The sequence below is a fragment of the Dermacentor andersoni genome, chromosome 4, assembly GCF_023375885.2.
Source record: "Dermacentor andersoni chromosome 4, qqDerAnde1_hic_scaffold, whole genome shotgun sequence".
Lineage (NCBI taxonomy): Eukaryota > Metazoa > Arthropoda > Arachnida > Ixodida > Ixodidae > Dermacentor > Dermacentor andersoni.
Window position 1 is genome coordinate 194,576,067 of NC_092817.1, and position 22,972 is coordinate 194,599,038.

General features: G+C 47.4%; 1 protein-coding gene across 1 annotated transcript; it reads left to right on the top strand.

Moving 5' to 3' along the window:
- The first annotated feature begins 14,349 nt into the window (after positions 1 to 14,349).
- LOC140217276 (uncharacterized) lies at positions 14,350 to 14,754 on the top strand. Its single transcript, XM_072287688.1, has one exon. The coding sequence runs from the start codon at positions 14,350 to 14,352 to the stop codon at positions 14,752 to 14,754; it is 405 nt and encodes a 134-aa protein (XP_072143789.1).
- Positions 14,755 to 22,972: the final 8,218 nt, after the last annotated feature.

Genomic DNA, 22,972 nt, shown 5'->3' on the forward strand with positions numbered 1-22,972 from the left:
AGTGCAGGACGTGGCCACACAGGCACCAATTTCTAAGTCATCAGTTTGGAGGATTCTAAACGATGGCCTTTCCTCCGTACCACATTAACTAACACCAATGCTTGAAAGATAGGGGCCTGCGGAATCGCCTAGATTTCTCGAATTGGGTCTCACAAAAGCCGATGCGTCACCGGACTTTTGGGGAATTATCATGTGCACAGATGAAACCAATTTTCGCAGAAACGCCTAGGTATATTTGCATAGCACACACCATTGGAGGAACATCAATCCAGACTGGGTCAAACGCGATCGTCACCAATACCAGCGGTCGCTCAATGTGTGGTTCGGAATTTACGACGGTGCTATAACAGGTCGCACTGACGGGACAGCGTTACCTGAACGAAATCCTTGAAGGAGTGGAGGATGAGTTTCTCAGCGAAGTCCCGCTGTCACGTCTCCCACTTCTGCGGTATCAGCAAGATGAAGCACCAACACACAGCAGCAGCCGAGCACGAAAATAGTTGGATGGGACTTTTCATGCGCAATAGATTGGAAGGCATGGGCCGGCTAGGCCGCCTGACCTCTCTCCACTCGATTTCTTTCTAGTATGTGAAACATGGTGCTTACATAATCGAGACGCACGTCAGATTAGTTCAAGGCAAGGATAACGGATGTCTGCCGTAGAATTCCGACGTCGGTCATCAAAAAAGCCACTGAAGATGCGATAGCATGAACACAGTACTGTGTCGGTGCAAAAAGAGACCTATACGAACACGTCCTCTAGGCAGCAGCTGGTGTTCAACGGAGCTTACGAATTCATAGATAATAAGGGCGCAATGAAATCTGATGTTTTTTTTCCAGAAATCCTGATTGCCAATGCGGCTCATTTAGAAATGGTATATTTACTTTCTTGAATGCATCGGTTTTTACTTTTCTTTACACGTTGCTTTATCGGTCTGTTTATTTCGCATTTCTTTTTTGACACGAACCTGTTTTTGCAGCACGCATACACTTTCATGAGAAGTAAAACGGTCACTTTAATTTGGCTTTGGTCTGAAGCATGTTTCTCGCTCAATATATAGCTTCGCGCGCACTCTGTCGATGTGGTGCGAGCAAAGAAAGTTTTTGGAAACATTACATTTCTTTTCGCATTTCGTGCGTGGTCAGAGCGGCGCTTGGGCTGCGTTATCAAGGGCTTTTGTTATCAATATGATCAGTCGGCCTTGAGAGACGAATAATATGTGTGACGTAGAAATGATAGGAAGGAATAGCTGCAAAGCCGCGAAACGTGCTGTTGGTGCTCGTTCCGTATACCATCATCAAGGCGATGCGCTGTCTCTTCGGGTTTGCGACAGGCAATGCAGTGGCTTTCAATCAGCTTGTTTGAGGGCGCTGCTTTATGATGCGGGTGGGGGCGGAGTCACGCGATATTTTCATATTTCGTAAGGTTTCTTTACCAGTAGGAAAAAATTAGTACGCAATTAGTGCGTTGCTCAAAACACCGCAGTTAGATGTCATTTTGGGTGCCTACGAATGTTTCATTGACACTTTGATAATTATGACAGGACTTCTCGAGTTATATAATTAAATGCAATTACCGAGTTAAATATCAGTAAAGAAAGAATTGGTGGCTGCTACTCCGCTGTACTGGAAACAATTTGCACTAAGTTTTCTTCGAGTAACGCGAATACTCTTTCTTAAAGTCTTGGCGCATGATAGTTGGGGAACACTGTATAATTCATTCAGTAACCGAAATGAGGCCCAGCCGGATTCACTCGAAATCAGAATCAACAGCAGTCATGCGCAGTAGCGCTTATACGCGGACTCAAAGAGAGTGAGAGAGAGAGAAAGAGGCTGCAGTTACGCTGGAAAGGGAAAGCAGTATTAGTGATAGCCAAGTACCCGACAATTAAACGAAGGAAGCTTACACCACCGAGAGGACTCGGGCTGTGAAATTGAATTGTTTCCCACTATTAGCTCTCGTATAAACTCACATAACACCGTCACTTCAGCACTCAATTCTTCGAGGTCACACGAAGTTTCAAGTGCAATAATATATATATATATATATATATATATATATATACTTGACGTTTGTACATATGTATGTATACATGGGGTTCGGAAAGGTGGGGCTCAGTAAATTGACAACTTTCCGCCTATGTAGCCTGCAATAAACCAAACAATAAAGGTAGAGGTAAAAAAAGTTGCAGCTTTGCCCAAAAGCTGAAACATTCACTTAGATAGCAACTTACTAGACAGTTATAATGATAGTAGCCTTATCAGCTGGATAAGCTGCTGGAAACGTTTGCGTACTAACTAAATTACCAAATACGATCTCAAGTGCGCACAGGCAAACATGAGCAGATCTCACTCGATGCTCACGTACCCTCGCTGTCAGAACGCTGGCGTGATGAAGAGTGGCAGCAGCGGCGGACAAATTACCCTTCATGCTGTCTCTTGCTTCAACTCGAACTAGGCGCGTGAGAACACAGTGCACACGAAGCCATCAGCTATCTCCGGGCCACTAGCCTTCGAACCCATCGCAGATTACCTCTAAGGTAAAACACGCGCGGCCACGCTCAGCCGCGGTGCACATCCGCAGTCTCAGTGGAAGCGGAGACGCGTGCTATCTTGCCTCCCTCCCCCTCCCTCCTCCTAGCGGCCGCACACCTTCCTGATTGCTACCCCCCCCTCGCACACGCGAGAAGTCGGCGCGTACCCTCTCCACTTTTGTGAATTGCACCTGCGGGAAGGCGACGCTGGGCAAAGCTACCACCCTTCTCGTCTCACCCTCACATGCTTCCCGTCGCGCTTGCAGCATGCGGCGCGCGATTACGATTTTATCGCACTCGGACTTTATTCGGAACCTCCACGGCGATGTCCATGACGAAAATCTTCCTGGAGTGTTCGTGTAATCACTATCCCCGTAAATTCAAAGTCCCCTGATTGGCAACATCCCGCTCGTATGCTCGCACTTTCCAAGAACATCAGCTCTTTGTCATGAGAATAAACATCGCAACACTCTTATATGTATATATGGGTGCTAGAAGGGAACGTTTTGTGTTTGCACTGTCTGGTACGCCTCATTGGAATAAACTAGACCATTCATTCGTTCATTCATTCATTTTACTTTGCTTCGTCAGAAACAAGGGGACACTCATAACACACCATAATAAGAGTGTGTGCGAGAATTTCACCAATCAACGAAATGTAGGGGAGGGCAAATGTTCGAAGTTTCCAATACGAATCGATTGTTGCAGACGAACGATTCGTGTTTGTTTTCAAAAATGAATGATCCGGTCCATCCCAATGTCAAAACTAACCAAATATTTCACAACAACGAACTCTTCAAGTCGGGGTACTTTTGTTCGTCTGCTAAACAAAGAATCACGAACTATTAGGAAATGAAAGAAGGAGAAAATATTTTGAAGCAATGCAGAAACAAAGTGAGTAATGCGAGCTTAATTTTGAGTTGTGCGGCGCAAGACTACATGGCGAGCTGTAATTTTTGCTTGTAGTCGGTAATTTAGTGTTCCTTGCAGTGTAGCCATCTGACAGCTTTATTTTGACGTTACAATCATTGCCGGTCGTCAGACACTAGCGGCATTAGCCGCAGAGCAACTTCTCAAGGCTCTCGTTCCACTTCTCGACGGCCTTTACTAGAAGCAATATGAACACTTGTCGAAAGCCTCTTCCATTGTGCTGCAATGTAATGTCAGGTCCCTACGACCTCGGCATGCTGATCTAGTCCTTCAGCTCCTTCGACTCCACCAGATGTTATAGCGCTTCAAGAAACCAATGTAAGAAAAGAAGAGTGCAGACTTCCTGGCTTCGCAGGCATCCAGAGTAACACTCGATGCACATTGTCAAAATGCGGTGCTTTCCGGTACACGGACGTTCCGCGTCCACGAAATGCTTCAACAGCATCGCTATACGTACGAGTTGACCTATATTTGGCAGTTGTTGACCCAGGTGACATCTACGGCACCGATTTTGAATGTGCGGCTGTTGCTGTAAGTCTCGGAGATACAACAACTGCGGCAAGCATATATTAACGACCGATGCGGCCTTCAGACGCCACATTACTGGAGTGCTTAGTCTCGTTGCGGGCCTATAATTTGTGCTGTGTGGAACCTTCAATGCTCACCATCCTCGCTGGCGTTCTCGTCCACAAGACAGTCGTGACGACGAGATCAATGAACTTATTGTTAGATATGATCTACAAGCCGTCAATGACGGTTCACCTACATTTGTCGGCAGAGGAAAGGAACAGTCCACTATCAACCTTGTGATCTCAACGAGAGATGTATGCCAGGTCTGGTCATGGAAAGCTGACTCATGGGGATCAGATCACCGACCACTTTCGTTGCTTCCAGAGAATGCTCCTAGCCGTTAGACTGCCGCCTACGTTGTGACAAATTGGGACAAGTTCCGTCAGCTGATTTCTAAGGCGCCATCCCACGACAAGCTGTTCAAATCGGTAAGTGAGTGTCTACAACAAGCTACGGTACGACTACGACGGCGCATAGATAAACCAAACCATGATCTTAAGCTCTTGAGGCTACGCGCCTGTCAACGCCGCGCTTACAGCAGGGCGCAGCGCTCTAAACAAAGCCCTGGGGCCGAATCTTATAACGGTTCGGTTGGGGAACCGTTCCTTTAGCCTCACCTGATTGGCCAAAATTTTGATTACGTCACAGGTCGTCAGAGGCAGCGGGGCGGTATCGCAATTTTTGAATACGTCACGCATCTGTCAATCATCTTCAAAGCGAACCGGTCGTAGGAACCGGCGAAGGGGTGGTCCGCTTTGGGTTCCGTTGCTGTGGCTTGGCTGTGGGCTTGCGGCCCTGGCCGCGCGCGCCGGTCGCGCGACCCCGGAGACACGCGGGCGTAGCGCGCGCGTGCGTTGTTTGCTTCGGAGGCTATTACTTGCCTTCGTCGTCTGCTTGGCGTTGCTCTTTTAGTATAAACGACGGTTGGAAGTGCGATACGCGTTCGAAGAAATGACGGATAACGAGTTTCACCGGCCCTGCCCGCTTTCTAAGTAGACCTTTTGCAGGCTACGCTATTAAATGGAGGAGACTCGGGTGCAAGCGTACCAGTGGTCATTCCACGCAGAGGAAAGAATATTGCGCGCTGCGGTTCATCGCCACCGGCCTGCAGCTCCCAGAGGTCGGTCGGACGTGAAGTATTCATTGGAATGACCTAGATCTCTGCTGCCGACACTGTCCACAAAGTTGCCCTCGTACTTACTGTGTTGGCCGGTAGAACGGCTGAGTCAGCTTTCCCGTGACCTCCGCTTCAAAGCCAGTGCCAAGGGGATATTTGCAAGGTGAGATTGAATGCCCCGTGCTATCGCCAGCGTAGATAGCTCGCAGATCGCCGCTCAGCAATCAGAAGGGTTCAAACTAGGCTGTTTCAACGCTTCCTTCGTTCGGCTGATAAAAACTATACAGTCAGGATGGGAAGATATTGAGGATATCTCTTATTTGGCTGCCCTTCTTTTTCTAGTTCGGGAGTGCAACACTTTGTTCCTCAATTTCGCGACACAGTGCGCACCGTCAGCACCACACTCTTGGATTTTACTTCGCGCAGGCAATGCAGGGCCCGTGTATCGTAATGTTTGATTTCAAGTTCCATTGCTTATCACGCGACGCGCCGTGGGGCAGATAGCAGGGATAACGGCAGCGCGGCGGCGAGTGAGTCATCTCCGAGCCGATGATGAAGGGCGAAAAAAGAAGGAAAATTGATATAGTCGGCTAGTAAAGGTATCCCTGAGACCCAGTTCACGGTTTTGTCGCGCTCGCTACTTAAAAGTGCTGGCATTGCGTTCCTGTTGCGTGCATCGTGCGAGCTCCTGGTAGCAGACGACATAGCGTTGCGCTCTGGTATAGCAAGCGTAATGTATTTACGCTTGCTATACCGCCTGTCGGCTGAAAGTGAAAAAGAATGACATTAATAAATCACTTCTGCATTGCGTGAACGCCAGGCGCCACACGTTTATACTTCAGAACTTGGCGTACAGTATTTCATTTATATTTTACATTTATTTAGCAAGCAGAAACATTCTGCAATTCCTCGATTAGCGCGTCATATAATGACGTACACTTCAGAGGTGGCACCCTCTCATTTATTGGTCGCGTCTTCCCCTTCTTCCACCACCGGCTTGGGAGTGGCACATTTAGTGACGCAAGCGGCGAAGCGAACGGTTCGTATTCCGAACCGTTATAAGATTCGGCCCCTGATAGGCGGTATAAAACCGCCTAGAAGGAGCCATACGGCGGTAAACAAAACAACTTCGTCGAAAGAGCTTTTGTAGTTCGCTGCATACGGCAAGCGGTTTCGGAAGTGCATGACGCATACTGAAGGCTCTAGGAACTCCTGAGGTCTGCACGAAACCAACTGCTGCCTTGTGCATAACGACCGGCCGGTCGCCAAAAATTCTCGCAGAAGCATTTACCGACCTTTCAGGACGCACTACAAGCAGCAGCGGATGTCACCCTGAAATATGCATGTGCAGGAGGACTTATGTGCGCAGCTAAAAAATCAGAACCGCTTATAGTAGAAAAAGAAACCCCATAGGGAACATGACCTACTCCCTGACATCACGGTGACTGTCGAGGGTGCACCTGTAATTAGGGTAAACAAATTGCGGTTACTGGGACTCGACGTCCAAGCCAACGCGAAAGCGACATATACCCTGACGCTGCTGAAGAAACATATTAATCAGGCAGTCCACATCATCCGTAGGATCAACAACCGCCATCATGGCCTAAATGAATCAGACGTGACGTGCATTATACACGCCCTAATCGTGGGCCGCATTACCCATCACGCACCTTACCACCGGCTCACCCAAAAACAAAGGAACCAGCTAGACATCACCATACGCACAGTGGTGAAAACGGCAACAGGCCTTCCTACAGTCAAACTATTACAGCTTAGTTTGCACAAGACCTTGGCCGAATTAATCGAAGCTCATAAAGTCAATCAGATCGAACGACCGACATGTAAATCGACCGGAAGGAACGTACTCAGACCATTACGATATCCAATATCAGAGTTTGCTCCACTCGAGCCCCTGTCAATCGCCCCAAACATCAGAGAAAACATTGCAGTGGCCCCCATACCTAGGAATATGCGCCCCGAGCACCATAAAGGCAGGTGCGCTGCACGTGCAATGGCATTGCCCCGAGCATACGGCAACGACCGCGACACCTTCTATACAGACGCCACGTGCTACCCCAACATTGCAGCTAAAGTGGTTGCGGTGGCCGACTGGAGGGGCGAAACAGTATTATCAGCCACAATACACGGAAGCGGAAGAATGTGCCATAGCTCTCGCCATCAACTCTCAACACCCAGATAAAATAATATATATTATTACAGTTTCCCAGGAGTCTTGTCGAAACTACGCGCAAGGCCGTATTTCCCCTATGGCTCATAAATTGCTACACAAGAACCAACATACCCCACTAGTTCACCTAATTTGGTAACCTGGACATGCGTCTCACCCTGGCCAAGAGCGCGTTCATGCTACAGCCTGAGTCTTCACCCTCTGGGCACCGGTGGAAGGCCAGTCCAACCCAGGCAAGGTGGAAAAGATACCACACACCATACGCACATATACTACAACACTACAGACTATCCCGTAGAGCGTTCCCTCCACCACATGTGAAACTAAACTGTGTAGATGTGGCCACTTGGCACCAGCTCCAAACTAATACGTTCCCCAGCCTAGCTCTCCACCACAATTTTAACCTACCCAGTATCCCGACAAATTTTCTTTCTGTAAAGGACACCCAGACCTCTACCATACTACGTGGGAATGCTCCACACCACCCGACCTTCCTACAATACGCAACGCCTCCCGATCCCAGTGAGAAGCCGCTCTTTCCAGCACAGCCTTGGACGACCAGCGATACCTGATTAACCGGGCCATCCGGATAGCAGCAGAAAATGGGGCTCTGGACTGAGCGCTCCGCCCTCTGGGACTTCATTACCAAATAAGAAATGAATTTTTCTACTACTACTACTACTACTACTACTACTACTACTGCTACTACTACTACTACTACTACTACTACTACTACTACTACTACTACTACTACTACTACTACTACTACTACTTTCGTGTCTGCTATGTCAGGAGACAATACAAACGGTGATCTTAAGGCTCTGGCAAGTCACGGTACCATAACATTTTGCTATGGTCCTGTTTGCGAGCTGGATAAGGCAGACTTTACTCTCGAGGAGCTACGCTATGCGCTTAGCGTTGCTAAACGCCGCACTGCCCCAGGCGAAGACCGTGTCACGTACCAAGCCTTACGAAACATTGATGAGGCCTTTCATCAGCTTATCTTGGACGAATATAATGGAGTGTGGCGAAAGAGTCAGATTCCCAACGAATGGAAATCATCTGGGGTGATACTTGTTTTAAAGCCCGGGCGTCCTGCAAAACACCTCAAGTCCTACCGGCGAATACCACTAACATATAATGTTATCAGTTTGATGGAACGAATAGTACTGTTTCGTCTAGATAGCTGATTATGGGAACTGAATTTCTTTCCTGATGTCATGAGCGGCTTTGCTCGCCATCGTTCAGCCCCCGACAGCATTGCAGACCTTGTCAGATCGCTTCAGTCTGCTCGAGAAAACAAGCTATCTGCATATATACTTTTCCTAAACATACCGCAAGTATTTGATTCGATACCACAAAGGGCGATTGTTTACGCGCTTATGACTACGGGAATTTCGGGTCGTTTGCTTCGTTTAGTGGGCCATTTTCTATCGGAGCGCAAAATGAAAGTTCACGTTGGAGGAGCAAGAAGTGAATCTCCCTCTGTTAAGTGTGCTGTCCCGCAAGGCGGCGTCTTATCGCCGCTTCTTTTCAGCAGCGTACTTGCTGCACTTCCAAGCCGATTGCCTCAAGAATGTGCTTTTCCAATAGGCGTAGCAATCGATGCTGATGACATCGCACTGTGGATCAATGGTCCTTCGCAGCACGGTTCACGTCTTCGTGGCATCTTGCAGAGAGCTCTGAATGTCACATCAGGGTAAATGGATGAAATTGGTCTGCAGATTTCACCCGCTAAGTCAGCCGCCGTTGCGTATCATCATAGACACCGCGCTCCTCGTACCATGAGCCGGCTATACCGCGGAGATAAACCGATAGATTGGGTACAGCAACACCGCAACCTGGGCGTAATTATCGATCATCGCCTATCATGGCGCCCTGCTGTCACTTCTGTCAGGCGCAAATCGCAGTCCCTACTCAGATATGTGGCCGCCTTGACTGCTAGTGGTGACGGCTGTGACCAGATGACAGCACTACAGGTATATCAATCACCTGTACTTTCTGGCGTGATGTATGCTTTGCAGGTGTTGAACGTAGCACCTAGTTTGATGTCTCAATTGGAACGGTACAATTGTGTTGTCCTCCTAGTCATTCTTGTCTTACCTCGTGAGGCGCAATCTGCTCCACTACTCACTGAAGCATGCCAGCTGCCCCTGAGGAGACTATAGAGCGTTACATCATGTAGAGCATCTGCACCGAGCATCAGATGGACAAGCAGTTATTAACAGGCTAATTTAGCGACAGTTCTCCCGCATGGGGAAAATGGTGGCATTGTTCGTTGCCATTGGTGGCAGTTCAACAGATACTACCTCATTGACAACTGCGAAGGAACACAAGAACAAATGCCCCTTCCCTATTCATCTTTTGATTCCTGAGAAACACAAAAAGTCTCACCAGCCTGTTTCGGCACTATTCCAGTCGGCCCAGCTGCACTTATTTGAATCATATGGGAACCATCTTAAAGTACTCACGGACGCATCGGTAAGCAACGACGCTGAAGGTACTGCAGCAGCGGTCTTCTACCCTTCGACTGACGTAAGAAGGGTGTTTCGAACACCTCAACCATCCTCATCAACAACTGCGGAGCTGGCAGCGATCGATATTGCTTTGAAGTATGTAAAGGAAAGAATAGCACATCGAAGGTCGTCATCCTTACAGATTCTCGCGCTGCCTTTAGCAGTCTGCTGAGAAAGGATGCCAATAGCCCAATTCTACGGAGTATAACAGAGTACGCCGACAAAATTATTTCTCATGGGGTGTTCCTCATTGCCCAGTGGATACATTCGCACGTGCGCATTGCTGGAATTGAAGAGGCTGATCGCCACGGTTGGACTTGTGCTAACAACGGGAGTGGCTGCCCGGAAACTTCTTGTACGATTGACAATGCCCATATGTTCAATCAATCAATTCTTTATTCAACATCATCGTGAGGATGTTGGGGGCGTCGACGAAATCCAGAAGAAAGGCTTGAGAGAGGTCGACGCACCCTACAATGACTTGGCAACAGTATCACAATGTGTCATATAGCATGTGAAACGCGTTCTCAATAGTAACATTGGCACAAATGAAACTGCATTACCTCCGCTGATACCTCCTAAAGCAGCACCAAGACCACCGTGTTGCAAACGGCTCGTTCCTTCCCCATGTTCGTGTTCGTGGCTTGTCTCGTCGTGCTAGAGCACTGTTAGTGAAATGTTAGCGAACGCTTGTGTCGTAAAGCACTTGTGGAAGTCCGGCGTGTACGTCCTGCGGCTCCTGTGAGACACAGGACGGATGGACGAATATTGGAGTGTCCCGCATTCACTACACAGTGTGCACTGCTAATTAAGAAATATGGACTGTTTGTACTGAAGTGTACGGCCCCTGACGATTGCCTGTTTCCGAGAGGGAGTGCTGCTCAGTGCGACCAGGCCATACAGCCTTGCTAACTTTCATGCAGAAAACTGATTCGGCCTCCCATTTATAGACATTTTTTTCCGTGTTTCTACTTTCTCTTGTCCATGTCTCTGCCATTTGTCTTTTTCCTATTTTCTTTCCTATTTCTTTGTTTCCTATCTTCTTCTCCTCTCGTTCACTTTTCATTTCCTCCTTCCCAAAGAATAGGCAGCTGTTGTGCCCCTCTCTGTGGCAGTTGTCAGCTTGCTCCGTCCGTTTCTTTTTTGTGTGCTCGTATGTTTCAACAACAACAACAACAACAACAACAACAACAACAACAACAACAACTGATGCTTTCCTTGCAATGGACCCTTTTACATGCGTCTACAGCACACAACTCTTTCAGCAGCTGTTTCTTCTTTTCCCCAACTTTTTCGCCATCTTTTTCACCCACCCGCTATTTAGTGTTTCTTTAAAACCAATCATACAGCGGCGATCCATTCTATTTTTTTTATTCTAGAGTTTGCCCGGAGGCATGAAACCTGTGGTGCGTGCAAGTTATATGTACATGTATTAAGTGTTGTCAAGCTTGTTTGCAACCAGGCTTCAGACATGTAGAGAGGAGTCCAGAGTGGAGATGTCGAAATTCGTGCAGTTCTTATAATGGCATTTAGTACGACTAGTAATCTTGTGTTCGAAATTGGTTTTAAGGTTGTCCGTGATAGTTGGCGGTCCTTTTTTCCCTCGTCAGTAAAAGCGTTATACTCAAGTATACCGAAATAAACGTTCATGCTGTATATTTAAGCGTCTGCGTCTAGCTATTCGACATTCAATACTTACTGTTTATATTCGATTCATATTAGAAAAAGCTGATATTCGCTAATCTCTAAGCAAAAGACAGTTATCCATCAAAATATTGAATAGGTGTTTTTCAAATCTACACCCGCTGCAGCACTCTCAGAGCACACTACATGCAGAGTGCTATGTGCATCCTATAGCGAGGTGTTCTTAGAGCATCTAGCTAGTGTGTTGTCTAGCGTTCTCAGCCTTATGTTCGAAAAATTTTGTTTTAGGGGCGACTAGCTTGTACGATGAATAACAATGACTCTACCGAATATTTTGCATTCAATTACATTTATTACGTTGCATGGCTGTTTCATTTGTTCGATAGCCACACTGAAATTTAGAAACGGCTCTGCTACTGACAAAAAACAAACAAACAAAAACAAACATGTTATGAATCTCATTGATATGCCTTTGGTATAAAGGAGTTAATCGACTTTTTATATCGTAAGAAGCCAACAAACAAGGACACCAAGGACAACATTGGGGAAATTCTTTGTACCTACTAAGCGAGTTAAATAAATGATAAATCAATGGGAATGAAAATGAATGAAAAACAACTTGCCGCATGTGGGGAACCATCCCACGTCTTGGCATTACGCGTGCGATGCTTTACCAATTGAGCTACCGCGGCGCCGTTTTCCCATCCACTTGCTGGTGTACTTATGTTTCACTACTAGAACTAACCCTGGGAGTGTTAGCCAGTGCCACCACTCACAAACCTTGGCGGCGGTATGGAACATCATTTCTGCTGCAGGCGTCACGAGTACGTGGTTTATTTGGGTAACGGCTACTTGTCGATAAACCCACGCATGGTACCTGAAGACATCAATGGTGCCGGATTCGGAACCCTCGTAATGTAATGAACGAGAAGAAAAGAATTCGAGGAGCACCATATTTATTAATCATATCATAAGCCGACAAACAAAGACATCAAGGACAACATAGGGGAAATTACTTGTACTTACTCATTAATTTAAGCAATGATAAATTGAAGGAAATGAAAGTACATGAAAAAGTAGTAAGAGCATCGCACGCGTAATACGAAGACGTGGGTTCGTATCCCACTTGTGATCAGTTGTTTTTTCACCGTTGCTTTCATTACAATTAATTTATCACTTGATTAACTCAATCAGTAATTACAAGTAATTTACCCTATGTTGTCCTTGGTGTCTCTGTTGGTTGGCGTTGTTAGGATTGGGGGGCTCAATCCCATCGCTCGTAATCAGTTGTCAAGATTGGAGTCGGGCATGAATTAGAAGGTAGCTGGCCCATGCCGTCGTGCAACTTATCCACGCTGAGGACTTTGATGAAGGGAAGGACTGCTTCTCATCGAGAACGAGGAATATGGGTTTATTTACAGTATCTACATAAGGATGTTGCAGTTCATCAGTCTAGCATGACTGCGAGAGAAAAGTACATCAGTCTAACATGACTGCTTGAGAAAGTGCACTGAGCAGCCACACAACAGCGGTTTATAAACACTCGGTCCTCCCTCGATCCCAAGGTGAGGGAAACGGTCGTCCAGTCATCGTAAACAAGCCGGCTCTCTGCGGGACGGCTTACACACACACACTTCCGCACAGTTTCACGGTCCGGAACACCGAGGCCTGACGGACTTCATAGAACTCGGGACTTACGTCAGGAAAGGCGCCTTTTATTCCCCGAGCTGACCCCCGCAGCGCGACGCCAGGTGCCCATTGTCTTGCGTCTTGAACGGCGTGTGGGAAGGAGCCTCGAACTACGTCCCCGCGGGTATTCACCCGCTCATAGCAGATCAGTTCGGCGGTGGCGGGTTCAGTAACGATAGTTGGTCCACCGATCGCGTTTAGTCACAATGGCGACGAGGCTAGAGCGTAACGGTGGCGTTCCAAGAAAAAGTTGCCGCCACTGTCGCAACTGGCTGGCAAAACTTGCACTTCAGCTGGCCGTTCTTAGCAGCGTCTTATGATATGATTAATAAGCATCGAGCCCCTCGAATCCTTTCTTCTCAATCGAATGTCGCTCACGGCGAGAACAGCCGATTGTTACCACAGCCGAAATGTGACACTTGGCCTTACTTGTCCATGTCTTGTTCTCGCAACTTGCCCGGATGTTCTGGTTTGAGTGCCGTATAAACAGCTCCGGCTTCTGGCTCAAGGTCACTTGAAGGTCGGCGTGAACAGGAGTTAAAAGCATTTTATGCTTAAAATGGTAGGCGATCCTAAGCTTTTACTTAGGCGCGTCTTAGTGACGCTCGCACCTCGGCGTTGATGTTCTTGAGGTTGACTTTAGGCGAACGCAACGCACGAATCGAACTCGGAGGCAACTGTTTTCCATTGATTGCCGGGTTAAATGTCATGCCCACTTCTTGTGTATTGTGTCATTAGTGACGTCCTTACTTCGCATTTCTACTTCCGGGTTTCCAGGAAGTTAGCCAAAGTTGTGTTCACGGGGCCGGTGTCTAAAGTATAATATTATGTGCTTTGTTGTGAGGTAATCAGTGATTTTTAAATAATTTTAATTATTCCAGACCCTTCAGCAACTCAACTTTTAACTTAACTTATGCTCTGATATCACATATATGATGAAACCCATCGTAGTGGACCGTACTCATAGAGTTCTCCGGTGAAAGAAGAGAGTGGACTACCACCATCAGGCATATAGGCTCGATGAGGCTAGCCGCGACGTCAGCTCAGTCATCTGATAAATAAATGCCCATTCTTTGTGGGCCTTCTGTTCCTACAAGTTGGTGACCCGGACGTGACACCACATCACAACTGTATACGTCTACTAAGTTTCTTCTCGACACTATGGAACCAGCCGCCGAACAACGATGTCTCGAAGAAAACGGAATGTCTTCCGTGGCCAAACTCAAACTTCCCGATTTCTGGCCCTTGGACTATGAACTCGGGTTCGTCCACATCGAGGCGCTGTTTCGCCGTCACCGAATCTCATCTCAAGCGGCCAAGTACGACAACGTCGTGAGTGCGCTTAACCCGACCACCGCAGCTTTCGTCCCCGACAGTTTGCTAGCTCCTCCGCCCGATGATCAGTACGACACCCTTAAGCGGGAGTTACTACTGCACATCACCGACTCTGAGTCGCGACAGATTCAACAGCTCCTCTCATTGGATGAACTTGGTGACTGGAAACCGACAGAGCTGCTTCGCTGCATGGCACAACTCCTGGGAACCAGTCCATTATTGGCACACTGAAAAATCCTTCGGGAGCTTTTCTTCCAGCGTCTATAGAACCAGGTTCGCATGATTTTATGTGCCTCACCTACTACGACGCGTGTCGAGCCTTTAGCGAAGACAGCAGACCAGATTATGGATTCTTTCCATCGTGTGATATCGCTGTTGACCATTGTAATGCACCCGTTGCGACACAATCCCAGTTACAGCAGCACTTTGAAGAACCCGACAGTTCAAGAACGCACCTTGCTGCGCAAATAGAGGAGCTAACTAACCAGTTGGCTGCCTTACGCTCTCGTGCTAACAACCAACAGCTGCGGCATCGCTCCCATGACCTAAAAGTGCCACGCCCTCCGTCTCCCTTTATTTGTTGGTATCACGCCGGCACTCGCGCGCGGCATGTACGCCTTGCAACTTTCTGGGAAACGATCGGGCCAGTCACTGATGACGGCTAGTGCTACTTGCCCTACATCAAGCCGTCTATTCTACATCACCGACCATGTCACAAAAGTTCGCTATTTTGTAGACACTGGTGTGGAAATCTGTGCCATTCCCCCTACTTTCCAAGACCGCAGAAGACTTCGCGATGACCTGTCTTTTCTCACTGCCGTCAACGGTTTCAATATTAAAAATTAAGTCCAGAAATCCGTCTGTCTTGACCTTTCTCTGCAACGCCCTTTTCGATGGCTATTCAGCATGGCCGACGTCCGCAAGCCGATCATCTGCACTGACTTTCTGCGGAAGTTTAATCTTCTCGTCTACCTTCGCTACTGTCGCCTTCTTGACTCCGCAACAAGCCTGCACGTACAAGGTATCACCACGTCTGCACCAGCTTTGCGTCTCGTGCAAGCACACACCCAGGTACCGAAACCGTGGTCCACCGCCCTGCTGGAATTTCCAGAGCTTTTCCAGCCACCCTCGCCAGATCGTTTAATAGTGGACAATGTCACGCACCACAATGTGACTAAAGACCCACCAGTATATGCTCGAGCTCGCCGCTTAGCACCAGACCGTCTGAAAATTGCAAAGCAAGAGTTCGAACATATGCTCGGGTTGGGCTTCGTTCGTCCTTCCGCTAGCCCTTGATCATCTTCTTCACACATGGCGCCCAAGAAGACGGGTGATCGGCGGCCGTATGGCAATTACCGCACCTTAAACAAAGTGACGATTCCCGATAGGTACCCTATACCCGACATCCACGATTTCACCGCATCGCTTCATGGTTGCTGCATATTTAGTAGGGTGGATCTAGTAATAGCCTACCACCAGATTTCTGTCAAGCCTTCCGACATTCCTAAAGCCACTAGCACTACCCCGTTTGTCCTCCGTGATGCCTCTCAAACATTTCAGCGGTTCGTCGATCGGGTACTCCGTGGCCTGCCTTGTTGCTTCGTCTATTTAGACGATATTCTTGTATTCTGTCGCTCTGCTCTGGAACACGAATCTGACCTACGTAAGGTGTTTGAACGCCTCCGTCAATATGACGTGGTCGCAAACATCTCGAAGAGTGAGTTTGGCGTTGATTCCCTCAATTTCCTGGGCCATCAAGTAGACGAGCACCGCATCCAACCCGTCCCACCCCGTGTCCAAGCAATTAATGATTTCCCACGTCCGTCTTCCACCAAGCGATTGCGGGCATTTTTGGGCCTCATCAATTACTATCACCGCTTCATTCCTCGTTCTGCTTCTAATTTTGCAGCCTCTGCACATTCTACTCTCGTGCACACCACGAGCTACCATGCCTATATCAGGGACTAATGCTGCTGAATCTGCTTTTATCTCTGCCAAGAACGCCCTTGCTACCACTTCTCTACTGGCGCACCCGCAAGCAGGCGTTCCAATGTCCGTTATGGTAGATGCCTCTGACATAGCTGTTCGCGGCGAGTTTCAACAGCTGGTTGGCAAGACATGGCAGCCTTGATCTTTTTTTCAAGAAATCTGACACCGTAAGAAACCCGCTATAGCACTTTCGGTAGCGAATTGTTAGAACTCTACATCGCAGACCGCCACTTCCGTCACAACCTCGAAGGGCGTCGGTTCTTTATTCTCTCCCACCACAAACCGTTCATTCATGCTATGACCTCCAACAGTTTCTCGCACACTCCCCGTGAAATTCACCAGCTTGCATATATCTCCGAATTCACTACTTACATTCGGCATATCAGTGGTACCGATAACGCCGTTGCGGACGCTTTGTCACGGATCCATGTCAATGCAAGCCAAGTAAATCCTTCCGGCATTGACTTCATCCGCCTCGCTACCGCTCAACGCACAGACCATGAACTTCGAACATTCCTCACTGCCAACGATTCTCTGCGCTTCAAAGATATATTACTGCCTGACTGCGACGTCACAGTGATATGCGACATGTCTATGAGTCATCCTCGACCGTACGTTCCACAACAATTTCGGCAGCAAGTTTTTGACGCACTACAATTCTTATCGCACCCTGGAGTACGCGCCACACAAGTCTCGTCGCTTCCCGCTATCTGTGGCCGTGATTAAAAATTAAATTAAATTAAATTAAATTATGGAGTTTTACGTGCCGAAACCACTTTCTGATTATGAGGCACGCCATAGTGGAGGACTCCGGAAATTTGGACCACCTGGGTTTCTTTAGCGTGCACCTAATTCTAAGTACACGGGTGTTTTCGCATTTCGCCCCCATCCAAATGCGGCCGCCGTGGCCGGGATTCAATCTCGCGACCTCATGCTCAGCAGCCTAACACCATAGCCACTGAGCAACCACGGCAGGTACCGTGGCCGCGTTTAAGCCGGCATCACAGTGGTCGGCATTATGGAAGCGTTCTTGCTTTTCCTGTGAAGCGGTAAGGCACAGGCGTGCAATCTAGCGCGCTTCTACAGCTCTGAAGATGGCGTTACAGGCATTGTTGTAATGACGTGTCAAGAACGGCGGGAGCGAGTGTGTCAAATGGTAGCGTGGCAGCGCGGCGAAAAATCCGCAGAGTCATGTCGGGAGAAATTAAAGGCAAATGTTACGAAGGGCAGAGCGGTGTACCAGTCGTGACGGTCGGCGAGAAACATACATAGCAAGCAGCATGTCTTCGATTGTTCAAGACGCTCTGTGAAGCCGTTGGTACGAGGGTGGTACGCCGTTGTCAACTTGTGTTTTGTAACGCAGGAGTACAGGAGTGCTTGGACAATCTTTGAAGTTTGAAGGTTGAAGTTTATTGAATCCTTAGTGCAGGTAGAAAAATATTGATATTTAGTACAGAAAAAGGTCCTATCGTGTAAACACTGTAGGGGCACGTTTTATAAAGTTAAAAAAAAACACTAATACTACTTGACAGCAAAAAGGCAGCGACTTACAAAAAAAATGCAAATACAGATGCAAATACATAATGAGGCAAACGAATAATACCATGGAAAATTTAAAACGATAGGGATAAGGCTCAAGCTGAAGTAAGAAACGAAGCAAACAGTATTAAAAACGACAGAATTGAAGTTGTGTTTTAAAAGAGATATTCAATAAACGGAGCTATAAGTTAAACATGAAATTGCGAAGCTGATCTTGAATGACGATATAGAAAACATTTAATGTTAAAAGGCAATGAATTCCAGAGTTTGATTAAAACAAATGCTACTCTTTGTGAACCATAGTTAGTTCGTACATTAGGGAGTATAAAATTGTTATTGGAGGAAAAGCGTGTAATATTTGAGTTAGTAAGGTGTCGGATAGAACAAACTTGAAAAGGTTATGGCCTTGAACTGCTTGATAAGCAAATGTGCAGACATTAAATTTGATTAGATTGTAAATATTCAGTATGTGCAGTTCCCGGTGCAGATCAGTAACATGTGGACTTCGGTTGCTCCAGGTGAGAATGCGAATGGCTTGATTCTGTACATGTTGGAGGGATGAAAGGTGGCAGTGATATGCTTGACCCCAGGCAGCAATACAATAATTTAGATGACTGTGAATGAATGCATAATATAAGGTGACCAAAGTAGTAAACTCAAAGTAACATCTAGCTTTTAGTAATACCCTAATACCATAGGAAGTTTTCCGCTGTAGCTCATTAATATGCAAATTAAATTTTAAGTGGGAATCAAGTTTGATACCAAGCAATGAACAATGATCTGATAGATGACTAGGATGTGTGTTTATAAAGAGGGGCATAACTTGCGCCTTAATTATTGACCTGGAATAGAAAATTGATATTAAATAGCAGCTCCGGTCTGTGAGGAGCTGTCGAGGAGTGCCGTGGTGAAGTATAACATCTTCGAGAAAGAAGTCGGCGACGTCGGTTGCGCAGCTGGTTGGGAGAGCCCTAGTGATCGCGTACAGGATCTTGTAGACGGTAGCGACTGCTATCCACCTGTTTCCGCAGGCAGATAGCAGAAAAGGACCGAAAATGTCAAGATCAACCCTAAAAAGTGGCTCCGATGGTATGTCAAGGGGTTGAAGGAGGCCACTAGAAATATTGCTGGTTTCTTGTGGCGCTGGCTTTGCTAAAGGAAGCGACGTAACGGCAGATGGAATGGCAAGTACCGGGCTAAAAGAAGGCGATGCCGAACACGGTCGTACGTCCTAGAGACTCAGAGGTGACCAGCGGTAGGAACAACATGTAGCTGTGCGAGGACACTTAGACGTATATGTGTGGGAATAACCAAGAGCAGTACAGGACTGTCAGGGTGAATGTTGTAGCGGTACAAGACGCCATCTTGCAGCAGAAACATACGCAGAGAAGGGCAAGGTGTCTCAGAAGTTAGCCGCAGAATGAGGTCTAGCAAGTAGGGGTCATGTCGTTGCTCATCTCCGACGTTCTGAAGCAAAGTAAGTGACAGCACGAAGGTAGACTCACAGCAGTCGGGAAGCTCCGGCGGGTCTACTGGATGGCGCGACAAACAATCAGGATCTTCACACAATAGGCCTCTCTTATGCACAACTGTGTGTGAGTGCTCTTGTAGCCGTAGAGCCCACCGACCGATAAGTCGAATAGGATTCTTTAGGGATGAAAGTCAGCATAACGTATGTTGGTCGGTGTCAAGTGTATATTGCCGGCCGTATAAGTAGGGGCGAAATTTGCCCACTGCCCTAACGAGGGCAAGGAGCTTGCGTTCAGTAATGGAGCAATTGCCCTCCGCTTGGGACGCAAGACAGCTAGCATAAGCAATAATCAAAGACACTAAGTTCTGTGAAGACTTTCTCAGCGAGAGGTCGCACAGGCGGCCAGACGGATTTCCGGCACTCGCAGCTTGCACCTATCAAAATGAAATTACGAGGTTTTCAAAAGTGGGCAAGCAAAAACTATTTTGACAAGTGCGGAGGGAGGCGAAAAGAAACATCCTAGCTACGCGGCATGCACGCCACCTTTTCCCATGCCTTTCACGTCTCCCAAGGTTCCTCCGCCAGCACTTACCCTGCTACAGCTTGCGAAAACAAGAAAAGAAAAGGAGACCACGTATATTTCATTCGCTCTTGCGCCCTACACGTCCGCCAACGGCTTCCCTCCCCTTGTGCACAAGGTGCTCTCTTACTCGCTAGAGAAGGCTTCATCGTCTGCGGCGACCTGCTGTGTCGATAGCGTCCGTGTGCCTCCGGGTTGGAAAGCGAGAGATCTGCTGAGGACCCCTCTACCGAGGCGGGAACAGTTACGTCACCTGCCTGCGTGCTACGGCGGCGGCGATCTAGAGAGAGCCGATTGCAGCTGGGGACACACTGGACGACATTCCGACTGCCTTTCGAGCGTGCAGGAACGCGCTTGCGTGCACCGTGGCAAGGGCGACGTGGTCGCGCCGGTGCGTCAGCGTAGATGGCAAAAGTATCGTTCTCCAGATCACACAGTACGGGAAACATGCCATTCGAAGTGCCTGCTACCTCCTACTTGCTGCGAAATTATGTAAAACAATAATCCACTCAGACACATTAAATAGAAAAAATAAAAAATAATTTGCAATGTTGCGATTTGTGCCTTTCGCAATTTATAGCGGTTTCACTATATCCGCCTGGTCACTGCGAATGAAGTAGAATGTACTGAATATAGTTTATGGATACATCGCTTCAGCTGTTAGAGGTGAGAACACATTTTGTAACTAAGCCATCGAAAATACGTCAAGGCGAATATGGTCTGGGGTCAGAACTGGTCATGAAACGTGGTCGTCGCGACAAGTGCCTCTCAGTGGACGTCCTTTTAAACGTCCTCACAAAACTTCCTCGTTCCGACGGCGCTTTGGTATAACGGACAGTTTCGGTGTGTTGCCAGATTGGATATTGCGAAAGCGTACCGGACTTGAATGTATTCTGGTAAATAGGCGGTTTCTGTGAAACGAATACATCAAGAGTATCTTTGTGCTAGCTTGTAGCGTTTGTGCTAGCTTGTAGCGTGTAGCTTGTAGCGATAATTGTTTCTTGGAATTGTTACTCATGATAGCCTTGGTAATTTCATACGGCTGAATTGTTCCAATCATCATTCCTCACTTTGTATTCATGAATGAATACAACGTTACGTTAAGGCACACTAAGGTCTACAGAAATGACTGTCGCATTAGGAGAAACAAGCCAACTGAAGAACTCCATTGACGTTGCTACTGCTGAAGTGTCGGACAACATTGTATTAAAAGTCTCCTAAAATACTTGTTCCTCATTTCACTTATTTTGCCACTTTAGGCGACGGCATCACAAAGAAAGTAAACTGAATGGCACTTTAGCCTGCAAGGGTGGACGTAACTATCCTGGTTTCTTAGAAATATACGTAAATGAAGAGGGAGATAACCTTCTTTAGTATCGCCAAATTGTATAATCTGAGGAATTCGGTACTTAACAGCAACGTGTTATAGTGCATGGGTCGAGATCAGTTTTATACCTGGTAACTAGTGTTACCAGGTATAAAATAAAATAATTTATTGGAGTGACCGCTTGGTCGCCTAAGATAGCCAAGGGCATACCATGCTGTCATGTCCGCTTAAGTTAGAAGCGGAAATTCACAGAAATTAAGCCAACGCTTAAACATTGGTACTAAGGGCTGCCTTCGGGAAGACAACATTTGACATCTGGGAAGCTTCAACCAAGCGTAATTATGACATCGTAAGTGTGTCAAGCAAGCGAGCGGAAATGGATGTTTTCGTTTTCTTTTTTTTTACAACGATAGCACTTATGAGTTCTCTCCCCCTCAGTCACAATTGCGTCCCTATTCCTCTCTCAAGGACCGATGCTGCGAGACAGCTTCGTATTCTAGCCCGCACGCTCTCGTTAGCTGAGTGGAACACCGCACATACAAGGTCCACCGGACTGCACAGACTAAACCCTTCGCTGCAACTCGGACGTCCGGCCGGACTGGACCGACGCGAAGCGTCTCTTCTGTGTTGGTTGTCGCTGGGAGTTTCCTTCACTAAAACTTATTCTGCACTAATTGGAATGGCTGACAGTCCTGCATGTGATGTTTGCGGATGCGAGAATACTGACCACTTATTGTGCCACTATCCTCAGTTTGAAGCACAAAGACAATATATGCACAACACATTCAGGAAACTAGACGATAGTCCCCTGAGTGAACATACAATACTAGAACACCATCCCCACCGATCATCGGCTCAGAAGGTAGTGAAGGCACTTTTGTGCTTTCTGAGAACGTCTGGTTTGTACCAGCGCCTGTGACTCAGAAGGGTTTGGGTGCGAGCTAGTTGGTACGGGTCATTTATTTTAAACAGCGCCAAAAAACACACAGATAAGGAAGAGTACAGGACCAGTGCTGGCGGTTATAGTTGTACGTTTGTGAGCCATGCGCAGCAGGAGTTGATTGACGATGATTCACCTTCCCTCTCTTCTTTTCTCTCTTTCAGCCTCTCCCGAATAGTATATATTTGTGCGCCCTTCAATAAAGATGTTGGCAGTCAGCGCAGGTCCTGTGCTCTTCCTTGTCCGCGTGTTTTTTGGTGCTGTTTAATATGAATGGCCTTTGACTCTGTAGTACTGTCTGTTCACGTCTCTATACTCATTTCCCCTCTCTCGCCATCCCTTGTTCTCTTCCACTTCTGCCTTCGCAAGCTTGGGGTAGCAAACCGGACTCCTGACTGGTTAACATCCCTGCCTTCCTTATAACCCCTGCCCTCTCTGTCTCCATACCCTAGTCGTTAGGACGTCTAGCGGTGGCGCTGGCGTCCGTCGCAGACATCCCAAAGCGTGTTCGTCCATAGAGGAAAAAAGAATGAATAAAAATTGTTGAGTGCTCCGCGTCTTCTAAAATAGCTGAAAAACCAACTCTTTCAGCATCGTTGTTCT

Coding starts and splice junctions, on each gene's coding strand:
- LOC140217276 (XM_072287688.1), top strand. CDS start 14,350: ATGGAACCAGCCGCCGAACAACGATGTCTCGAAGAAAACGGAATGTCT.